At 37.7% G+C, this 11,782-nt stretch overlaps 1 protein-coding gene across 4 annotated transcripts in view; it reads left to right on the forward strand.

Annotated features, from left to right (window-relative positions):
* ART3 (ADP-ribosyltransferase 3 (inactive)) overlaps positions 1–9,849 on the forward strand; it is a 107,472-nt gene extending 97,623 nt beyond the window's left edge. For all 4 annotated transcript variants that reach the window (XM_074324442.2, XM_074324440.2, XM_019720474.3 and 1 more), the window contains exons 4-9: positions 1,645–1,677; positions 2,600–2,626; positions 3,594–3,623; positions 5,369–5,401; positions 5,951–5,983; positions 9,459–9,849. In XM_074324442.2, the coding sequence (XP_074180543.2) occupies positions 1,645–1,677; positions 2,600–2,626; positions 3,594–3,623; positions 5,369–5,401; positions 5,951–5,983; positions 9,459–9,598 (296 nt within the window). In that variant the 3' untranslated portion in view covers positions 9,599–9,849. The remainder of the gene's footprint in view (positions 1–1,644; positions 1,678–2,599; positions 2,627–3,593; positions 3,624–5,368; positions 5,402–5,950; positions 5,984–9,458) is intronic.
* The last annotated feature ends 1,933 nt before the right edge of the window (positions 9,850–11,782 follow it).

An 11,782-nucleotide genomic window follows, 5' to 3' on the forward strand; every position in this document is an offset into this window, starting at 1 on the left:
AAAATAGATCTGTATTAAACATTAAAAGATCCTTGGGTGTTAGCTGAACCTATTGTGGTAATCGTTTCACAATATATGTAAATCAAACTGTAATGCTGTATGCCTTAAACTTTTTAAAAAATTAGTTATCAGAAATTCAAATACAATACATAAGCATAAAAAAGATACCCACCCTCTACTACTGAGGAGGCTCTCAAAAATTTTGTGCATAAAAATCCCTTGTCGTGCTTCTTTAAAATGCAGATTGCAAGGCATTACCCCCACAAATTCTGTATCAATAGCCCTGTGTAAATCCTGGAATTTGCATTTTAATAGGCACCCAGGTGCCTATTCTGAAGTAAGCGATTGGAAGACTACACTTTGAAAAACATGCTCTAATTTGTGCTACAGACAAAAGATAGTCTTTTAAAATCCCCCAGTGCCTAGATCCCAGGCTAAATCTCTATTATGACTGTAGCTTTCTCATCCACAACTCCCCTCACCTTCACCTTATCCTCAACTAAGCCCTCTGGGTAAGGCTTACCCCCCTCAACTGCTGATGCAACCAACATGTTGTAATTGTTTCTAGAACTAGTTTTTACATTTCTAGTCTAGCCAAACACCTGAGGTTAGCCTCAGGGCACCATCCAGATTCTGACAGATCTGTACCATTTCCTGGACCAGTAGGAACTGGACCAAGTCACCTGGATATTTGGTTCAAGCTCCCCAAGTGGAGCAGGATTGGAGAACAGATTATGGAAGAGAACATCTCTCATAGTGAAGCCAGGTCTCAGGGACTCCGGGTGTTAGATGGAGAGGTTCATCCTCAGATAACTGCACTCGATTAGACCAGTGAGTTAGCCAGGCATGGAGAAGAGACCACAGGACATCTAGACCTTCGTGTGACCTTCTAGGAAAACCCTTCATGGCTCATGCTGTCACCAAATCTGAACACCCTGTCCCTGACCCTTTGGCCTTAACTGCTGGCTGTGGGCAGGCTGGCAGATTCCCCTTTATATCAAGGCTCAGGGGTTTCACTGCAGCAATGATTTCTTCTAGGGCATCGTCAGCAAGAAGGGTCCTTATAAAGCTAGACTGTCTCCAAAAATTGTGGCTCTCCTTACATACAGATGAGGGTTCTGGGGCAGACCAACTCTGCTTCTCTGGTGTGGATGTGAAGGACCTTTGCTCATGTATTCAAGGGCATTGAAGCTCTGACTGACATTCTTTTTCTTCAGTGGATAGGAATTGTCATAGGAAGGGAATAGGTTTGCTGTTGAGGACATTTAGTATCTGAAGAGAAGATTAATTGAACAGACAGGTACATTTTCTCCTAACTTTTGCAGACTAATCATAGACTAGAACATTAAGTGTTAGCTTTGGGTGGTATTTGGAGGTCATTTGAAGCAGTTTCCCAATAAAAGATGCAGATAAGGGAGCTAAATTCCAGAAAGGTTAGATGTTTTATCAAAGATCAAACTGCTTTTGGTAGCTGTAACATGAATTCAAAAGTGTAATTGTTCTGCAATTTGTTTGCATCCCAGTAAATTATGGGTCTGATAGACTAGGAGCTGACAAATTAATTACCAATAGCCACAGGTCAGTTTGACATCTTTACTAGGGCAGATCGTATCTAACTAATAAAGCTTTGTCTTTATGTTTCAGGCCTGAAAACTGAGAATTGTGTTGAGAAAATGGGTAAGATATGCTTTAAAGTATTATCTCTGTAATGAGAATTTTATCAGTGTTATTTCTCACAGGTCTGGGGCAGAGCCACCCACCGTACTGTCATACTGTCATCTGTCAGCCTTCATTTTCTCAAGGCTGACTTGTGCTACAGCTACTGCCTTTTCAGGTGGAGGACCCAGGAGCCTTTGGCGGTTGCATCCCTCCCCCACCCCCACCCCCAGCCTTGCCTGTGGCCGTTCTCTCAAACACTGGGCAAGTAGGGACTGTGCCACTCGTACCCTAGTCTGTCCTTACAGGAGCCTAAGGACTCCTGAATGACCCCACAGAACTCTTATACACAGAGCTAGACCTAAAACCCTGTGTTTTGATACCTTAAGAAATGACATTTGGGAGATACCTTCATTAGAAGGAATAGAGTGAACATGGCTCCAAGTGAGAGCCTAGAGGGCAGAATGGTAACGCGTGGTCTGTCGCAGCTTCCTTGGGGAAAATAGGAGGATGTAACAAATCTTTCTTAGAGGATCATGGGAAAGATTTGGATAGGTAAACAGGAATTCTAAGAGTATTCAGGAATAGCATTATCAAATAGGCCCAACAGATTTGAACCAAAGTTGCCAGAAAATACCTTGGGCTGATGCATGCTTTGATGGATTTTTTTTGAAGGTTTCTTTATTAAAAAATTTGAAAGGGTCCATTTCTAGCTGTCTTCTTGGCCTGATTTTATATGAATTCTTCATGTAATTAAAATGAATCCACATCCATTTATTTTTGAGATTGAATTTTTGTATCTCTCCTCTCACCATATTTTGTACATATCTTAAATGTAAGCTACTCAAATTTTTATCATTAATAAACGTTTAAAAATAGATTGAGCCTGACATTCACATCTGAACATAGTACGATGTATAATGGAAACATGTTTGTATTTCAGAATATTTTCAGCCCATCTCCAGTCCTGGTAAGTGTGCTCTCATTTTGAAAAATAATCCTTGCATGGATGTTAAGTAGCTCTTTCTTATTTAGCAAATTCAGTTCTTCGCTGAAGAAAAAGAATACTTTGCAGATATGAAGCAGTAACTGGCAGATATGAGGGGGGGAAAAGACTATTCTGGGGAAATTTGCCTCGAAAAATGAAAGGGTTTGCTCTCTGGAGATCTGAACAATATGGAAACATTCTAAGGAATGAGGTTAGTGGGACCTGAAGAGCTAGTTGCTCTTGATAGGTCTGAGGGCTGTATATTCAGTCATTGAGATCAGCCGGTGTGATACCATTTAGGTGAAAGTAGAAAAGTTAGTCACGTGCACCTTTCATATATAATTTTGGTACCATTTGGCTAAACTATATGGGTGATTTGATGCTTTTCTCCCCCCTGAATTTCCATTTAATGGTGACATGGCCCAAATCACTTGTTTGCATTTGAGTTCCTTATTACGTGTTTGGCCCATGTAGCTACAATAAGAGTTTCTTTATTGAAGAGAGAACGGTATCTGGCCTTTCCCTAAGTATGCAATTTACTTGATATTTGGAAGAGAATTTCCTGTCCTGATGTGAAGCATTTCACGCCCCTGACGACTTGCTTAGCAACACTTCCTATTGGCCCATTGCAGCGACAACTTTTACTAGTCACTTTATGGGGACCTCAGCTAAGTCTTCAAGACAGATCTTTTTCTAGTGTACTGAGATCCCCAGGAGACTTGCTCTATGTGATGGTTCTTCTTAGTAGAGGGGCCACACGAGGGTTCCAGCCCAATTAGCCGAGGTGCATGTAGACTCTGGCTGAGACTTAAATGTAATAGGATTAATCTCCGGGACATACAAAGTGGTTTTTATGGCCATATTACCTGAAAATAGTTTTGCTGTAACTATAGTAACTCTCAATGATTTTACTCTGTTGTTAAAACTGAAGTTTCTTTTTGTAACTTAGGTGATAAAAAGCAGAAGCTTGAAGAGCCTGGTAAGACATTTTCATAAACTCTGGGGACTTACATTTGTAAGACAGCTCCCTTGGGGATGGGGGCAGGTGGGCATGGCATGGTAAGAAGCAGTGGGAAGAGGGAAGAACCCAGTTTAGCTTACTAATTTGCTCTCTCAGAGACCCCCCTGCGTTCAGATAGACTTCTCATAAAGATGACACTGCAGTTCTCTGCGTCTCCTAACAATCCCTAGGTCACCCCAGTGGAGCAGTAAGAGACATGACATGAGAAACTAGCTCTAGAGAACGTACTGTTTCCTCCTTTTCGCTAGTCATACATGGGTAGAGGAAGGTGCGGCTAATTATTCCACAAACTCTTGTGACCTAGGGTGTTGGGAAGGGGCATGACAAAAATGGCATTATCTTTTTCTAAATTAAAATGATGATTTTGTGTATTTATTTCTGCTTCCAGCAACCTAACAGATGCTGTTAGCTGTGTCTATTTGGTTACTTGGTATATTCCCAAGTACAATTTATTCTCAAGTTTTTGTTGTTTCTTAAAAATGATATTATGCAAATGTCCTCAAGGGTGCTGGGACGGGAACACTCATAAATTACTGGTGAGATTATAAATTGGAACATAACTGGAAGATAGTTTGATAGTATGTAATACTAGCTTTAAAAATGTTCATACCTTTTAACCCAGTTATAACACTTTTACGTATTTGTCCTAAGGAAATAATCATCAAGATTTGTGTACAAAATGTGTACAAAAATATTTAGTGTTATGGTAGCCAAAAATGTATAAATAACTTTAGTGTCCAACAGTTGGGTCTTATTAAATAAATTAAATTATATCCATATTATGAAACACTAAACTTAAAAAATCATTTTTGAAAAATATTTAATGACAAAGTTCTTATATACAGTGGTAAATAAAAATAGGAAATAAAACAGTATATAGAATATAATAATCAGCTTCATTAAGAAATGTGAAAAGGTACAAATTTCCAGTTATAAGATAAATAGGTACTAGGGATGTAATATACAGTTAACACTCACTATAGTTAACATTGCTGTTTGGTGTATTGGCAAGTTCCTAAGAGAGTAGATCCTAAAAGTTCTCATCACAAGAAAAAAGAAACATCATTTTCTTTCTCTTTTGTATCTATATGAGATGAACGGTATTAACTAAACTTACTGTGGTAATTATTGCACAGTATATGTGAGTCATTATGCTCTGCACCTTAAACTTATACAGTTTCCAATATACTCAACACTGGAAAAAATGCTAAAAATGTGTATGTGCATATATGTATACATAGCAAGGAGAGTGAAAGGAAATATACCAAAAATGTTAATATACCAAGAATGAGTAGTTCTAAGATTTGGGACTAAGAGTAATTCTTAATAATTTCCTGTTTTTCCAAGTTATCTGTAGTTATAATGTATTACTTATATAATCAAGAAATTTTATTTAAAAAAATACATCATGAGAGATGTAGGGCAGAGGGTTTGGACTGAACCTTAAAAAAAAAAGAAAAAAAAAAAAACCACCAGGAGCTGTTTTGCTCAAATCTAGGAGAGGTTCTGAGTCACTGGCCATCATTCTCACAATGAGTCAGTCAGGCTCCAGCGGGTTAAATCTTCTCCCCTTTACTCTGTCCCCTACCTCTCCAAGCTTTTAGAGTTTTCCCCAGTAAATAGCCATATAGATACAAGGTTAAATTAATTTTCAAGACAATTGCATTTTTTCACTAAATAGTTCTTCCTATTCTCATGTTTAGGAAAGAAAAGCCAGGAGTCCACTGTCTTACCTGGTAAGTGACTTTTTTACTTACTGAGACTAGCTACAAGGTTAGAAGACTGAGCACTTTGGGGACTAAGGACATTACTCGACCTGGAGAGTTTGAGGAATGGGTTAAGCCAGAACAGAGGGACTCCTTTTACTGAATGCTTATGTGTCATGCAGAGTACTAAGCACTTTTATGATGTATCTCCTTTAATCATCACTTATTACAATAACCTGCAAGGTATTTCTTTTGCATAAGTAAGGAATTGAAGGTCAGAGGGACTGAGAAGGCCGCCCAATCATAGAGCTTACAGAACTAAACAAAGCAGTCTTACCTGGTTTCATTTAAAAGCTGATGTACTAGGACTACCTATGAAGATAAGGCTGGAGACATACAGGCCAAATCATGGGAGTTCTTGAAGTCCAGTTAGAGAATGAAGAGCCATTGAAAGATGTTTTTGTTGTTACTGTTTTTTTTCTTTTTTAAGATCAAAGATAGTGGAGGTATAGACAAAAGGAAGCATTAACAATGCAAGATAATTGATTAACATTAACCAATATTCATTTCTGTCTTTAGGTATGAAGAGCCATGAACCCATCCAAATACCAGGTAAGCCAGCTTTCTATTCACTCTCTGGGCCCAAGTATGACGTGAGCAAGGTGTGGGGACTGAACATGGGCTGTGCAGAGAGCCAGCTTCAGGAAGTCGCTCCTCTGCCATTTGCCTCTGGGTAACTTTGTATCAGTTACTCCACTCTCCTTCCACATCTGTAAAATGAAGAAAACTTCTGTCTCATAGGACTCATTAAAGTCCTAATGAGATAAAGTATTGGCAAATGAATAGTACCATGTTTACCCCAAAATAAGACCTAGTCGGACCATCAGCTGTAATGTGTCTTTTGGAGCAAAAATTAATTAGACCCGGTATTATATATGATATGATATATATTATTACATAAGACCCAGTCTTATAGTAAAATAAGACTGGGTCTTATATTAATTTTTGCTCCAAAAGACGCATTAGAGCTGATGGTCCAGCTAGGTCTTATTTTCGGAGAAACACAGTATTTTCCAATAGTAGTCAACAGTAGCTCTCTTTATTATCATCTGAAAATCTTTTCTCATTTAGGGATAAAAGTGGTACAACTGGATGAAAAACCTGGTAATACATTTTTTATTAGGGGTGGAGGCACCATGGAGTTGAGCCCTTTGCCATAATCACTCAATAACCTGTTTTAAGGGGTCTGGGGAGGACACCTGGGCTGCATAGCTTCTGACATCCCAGTCTGCAAGCCGGAGGGAAAGCATGTTGAGAACTTTCAGTGTGAGCTGCTATTATGGCTCCCTGGGCCAGGCAGAGAAAAAGGTGCTTGAAACTGCAACAGCTGGCTTCCAGCTGCACCTGTCTATTCCAGAATGGGGCAGGAGGGAGGCTTCCCAGGGTGAGCTGGCTACTGTAGGGAATCTGTCGTCACAGGAATACATCATCAAAGAGGTGTGTATGTGAACTGTGCAGCACGGGACCAGCCATTTCCATGCTGCGCACTACACTACCCACGTCCTCCAACAAATAGGTCACTAGGTTTTGCTGGGGCTGTTCTGTATGGTGTCCTGTGTCCTTGCCTGGAAAGCTGTGTGTAGAGCACACTTTTTTGTTAAAACATTTACACTGGATCTCATTTAATCCAAGATAAATACTGTTTTGTCATTTCAGAGATGAGGACATAGAACATAGGAAGGTTAAGGAATCTGTAAAGGCTACAAGGAGACAAGCAGGACTCAAACTTTTCAAGTTTTGTTCACATTCTGTCACACGACACTTGTCTTTCATCCAGATTTAGTTATAAAAAATACACCTCTATCCTGGGCTCCTAGAATTGGCATTTGGCTTCAAAGCCGTCAAAATATGGCAATATTAATATTTCAATGCTAGGCACACACTTGGAGATATATAGCAGAATTAGGAGCAGAGGCTTGGAAATAAGACATTGCTACCACTGATCACCTCTGGTTTTACGTTAAGTCCTGAGAAACATCTGTATAGTACAGACACCTACACCTACCTTCTAGGATGTGAGAAGTGAAGGTGACAATGTACATAAAGCATCTGCACAGTGCATGACACATAGTAAACACTCAATAAATGGTGGATATTAATGTCGTACTTGGGAATCTAAATTCAGTATGTAAAAAAAGTATTTTTGAAATCAAAATTTTAATTGTTCTTTTAATGGAAACACATACATGGTAAAAAAAAAAAAAAAATTCAGAGTGCAAATGAGAAACATTAAAACCTTTCCCCCAACCTTAGAACATACCTCTAAACCTAATACCCTACCCCTAGACCAACTCTCAGAAATAACCAAGTTTGCTTAATCATTTAATCAGATTTTTCTCTTCTGGATAAATAAGTGTACAATGCAATTAACTAAAAATCTGTTTACATTTTAGAATATAAGTCACAAAGACACCAAGAGTCCTAGTAAGAAATCTCATTTCCTTAGTTGACAAATGTTTGATCTGCAATATAGAAAACTTTTTTCCTTGATAAAAAGAACCAGTTACAAGAATTTAAGGCATCCTAACAGAATATAATGTCATATCCAAGTGCTTATATGTGTGTATATGGTGGGGGAAATTTGAGTTTGTTTCTTGAACATTTTGAACTGTGTGTAGAGACTGTACTTTTTAGAGCAATTGTTCTCAATCCTGTCAACCCAGTTCTCTTTCAAAACAAGTTACTTTATAAAGCCCTTATTTACACTATCCTGAAATAAGATTCATAGATAAGACCTACCTGCACCCATAAAAGAATCAATATAATGTCCTAACTATAATTTGTAACAAAATTAGATCCATTTTAATATATAAATGCCTAGATTATACTAGAAGACATAATGTAGTAGACAGATGGTTGTATTTACTTACGCAAATAAATTGGACTTAAGACTGGAAGCTATTCTAAGTATAAAATGAATGTGAAGAAATATAGTTGGTACTAGATAGAAACTAATGTTTATTAAAACTATTCAAAAATATTTTGTTTATATGTAAAACTGATTTAAGTTCTGGGTTGAGCATTATAAATAGGTTTTTAACTTACGTGTATGTCTAGCAATGCATTTGAAATTTGGGTGAAAGTGGGTGAATTTTTCATGGTGCAAAACTGGCCCTCTATTCCACCCCACTGTTGTGACAATCAAAAAAATAACCTGACAGATTTCCAACTGCCCCTTAAGAACCACTGCTCTGTAGCAACAAACTAATGCATGCGTACATCTGTCTGTCCACTTCCCCATCTGTATACATATAACTGCATGTTTATAATTATGGCAAGTAAATTGACAAAATGAGTTGAAGGCTTTTATAAAATTTACTATTTCTTTTGGCCTCACTTATGAAATCTGAGTGGTGATCCCATTTTGTTACTTCCAGTTAATCCTCCCTTGTACAGTGTAAGCAAAACACAGCCAGAAGTCAGGTATCTGAGTTAAAGGCAGTGTGAAGCAGATCCTGAAATGGATGGACTGCACTGCTCCTCTCCTCTATTTCAGATGAAAGAGAAGCAGTTTTCTCCAGAGCAGTGTTTTATATATAAGGGAAAAGATTAATTTTTTTATGAACTTGCAGGGCTTTGTGTTTTAAAATGCATCAATATTCAATGTAGTGGTAACTGAGAATTTGCAAATGGAATATTTCTTACTTGAAACAGAAGAAAATTAAACTTTACCTTGCCATATATATGTGTGTGTAATATATATATATATATATATATATATATATATATATATATATATATATATATATATATATATAAAATTTGCTAAGCATTCTAGAGAACTTGAACAATTATCTTGTCTACATAGATAAAACCTACATCAGGCACATCCTAATGATCTATATGAAAATATAGCCTGAAATCAGTAATGAACAGTATTTATTTGAAAACTGTTCCTGGTTAGAAGTATTTCAGGTAAGTTTCTAACTCAACTCGAACGTCTGTTTACATATTCAGGATATATGGTATAGGTGGATAAATGATATTAACAATGACACGTCAATGATTGTGTTCTCATTATTAACAGCTCCAGGTCCGGTGCCAGTTCCAGTTCCAGGTCCCAAAACCCATCCCTCCGCATCCTCTGGCAAAGCGCTCCTTCCACCGTTGGGGACAGTCATCAGTTTAATTAGTGCTTCTGCTATATGTCTGTTTGTTGCTCCGTAGGCTGATACATTCTGTATTTCTTGAAATACATTATAGGGATCCTACAGGAAACCATCAGAAGGAATGATGTATTTTCCACTTGTTGGCCAAAGTCAATTAATAAAATGAGAACTGCGTTTATGTTATTCACTTTGCAAATTCAGAAAGTTGATCCAGATGTTATAAAATCGTTTTCACTTATTTGTATATTAACCTTAGGATTGCAGAAAAACTGTATATTTCTGATTGAATTCAATAAAAAGACTTTAATTTCAGAATTGTCAGATATTAAAATATTCAGTGTTTAACATGAATTTTTGAATTAGAATTTTACAGTTATTCTACTCATCTTCGAAGGATTAGACTTTGACTTCAAATCGTATCATCCCTCAATATCTGAACACTGTATTTTTCTATAAACACACGAGTTTATGTACCAAGTGTTTCGAATACATAGTCCCTAACTTAAATCTCATGTTAATCCAGAAAGTAGACAGTACTCTCTCTGTGTACTAAACAGCAAAGGAAAATGAGGTTATACAGTGTAGTACCTTCTTCCCCAATGTACTGTGGTGGTTGAACCGACACTCATTTAGGTATGGGGCTTTGATAACTGATAGCTGTTTACACTTTGCCAGTGTTTCAGAAAGGCTTTAAGGTCACTTTCAAAGATACAGAAAAACTACCTAAAATCTAAACTAGGTGTTAGGGGTTCAGTGTGCTTTTTAATTCCACCATTTCTCTCTCTTCATGTTCAGAATTTTAAGTGGGCTATCCATAAGAACCGTTAGCCAGCTGAAGACTAAACATCGAACTTCTGTAAACTGCTGGAGAACACAACTGAGAGCCGAGGCCACAGTGAATCCTGTCTCCACCTACTCACCAAACCTAGAACTTGGTTATCACTTGCTTGGAACACACCTGTAGCACAGATCAAGTTGTGACCTAAGCAGCTACAAGAACAAAGATCACAGGCCTGCCTTAACACACGCACTGTCAACAGCGGGATAGAAACTAGGAGGCCCACTGGACCTGCCTTTAAAAGGCAGACCCTGGGCCCTATGTAGGGGTATTTATCTCGTGAAATTAGGAACCTAAATAACAGTATCAGAACAGGAAAAATGAAAGGCTCGAGACGGGAGCACGGGATGCATGAGTGATCTGTCTGCTGGGAATGGGAATGTGGCTCCGTGAGTACCAGTTCTCACCAGGCAGGTCAACAACTCTTCTTACTGTAAGAGGGACGCAGAGCCACAGACTCCTTCCACAGTTGGCTACAGGGATGAGAAGGACGGAAGTGCCTATCTTCTGGTCCAAGGAGAAAAATTTCTCTCCCAACACTGCTGGAACTGTAACGAGTAGGAAAGGGGGATGAAAGAGGGTGGTATATAGAGTAGTATAACAAGTTTGTAAGCTGTACACGTGGCAAAAGTGGCTGCTAACTTCTAGCAGCTAACTTGGAAATAACCAGTTTTAAAGTTCCCAGTCTCCTATACAAATGTTACCTAGTCTACAGGTGGATAGAAATTCCTTCAGCGGGATCTCAGGATGGTTTCTGGGTTTCCAGTGCAGCACACTCTTCACTATGCCATATAAACAGTGGCAAGATTCGTGCCAAAACGCTCCACAGAAATGCAAAGTTAAAGCATTTCCAAGAGGAGCCAACCTGATGTAGCCCAGGTATGCAACTGGTAGGTAGAAAAAGTGTTTAAAATTATCTGGTTGTAAAAGACTATTCTACATTATGATGTCTAATTCTGATTTTCTAGTGTTTTTAGATACAATGATGTATTAGGGAATTCTTTATTCTAGATCATATCTGAAGTTTTATCTGCCACATAAAAATTTATTAGCATTGATATATTTTCCTTACAAGGGAAAAAAATCAGACTTAAAACAAGGAAAGACTAAAATTCTTGAATTGTGATTATGATTTAATACTTGTGTGAATATGAATGGTCATTCTCCCAGAGCCAAATAAAAGCACCAGACAGAATTATATAAAAGTAATTACAATCAAGAATTTATTTGTTTTCATCTTTAGAAATAAAAAGGTTTAAACAAAAAGTTGCATAAAATGATAAAATGTAATTTTGTTATATCCTAATTGCTTAGGTGTGGTCTGTAAATTCCAAATAAGTAAAATAATATAAAAATATATTTTCAAATCTTTATAAATGAAAAGAAAACCACACTAATCATTAA

The sequence above is a fragment of the Rhinolophus sinicus genome, chromosome 1 (assembly GCF_057876585.1).
Source record: "Rhinolophus sinicus isolate RSI-liver-muscle chromosome 1, RSI-T2T, whole genome shotgun sequence".
Classification (NCBI taxonomy): domain Eukaryota; kingdom Metazoa; phylum Chordata; class Mammalia; order Chiroptera; family Rhinolophidae; genus Rhinolophus; species Rhinolophus sinicus.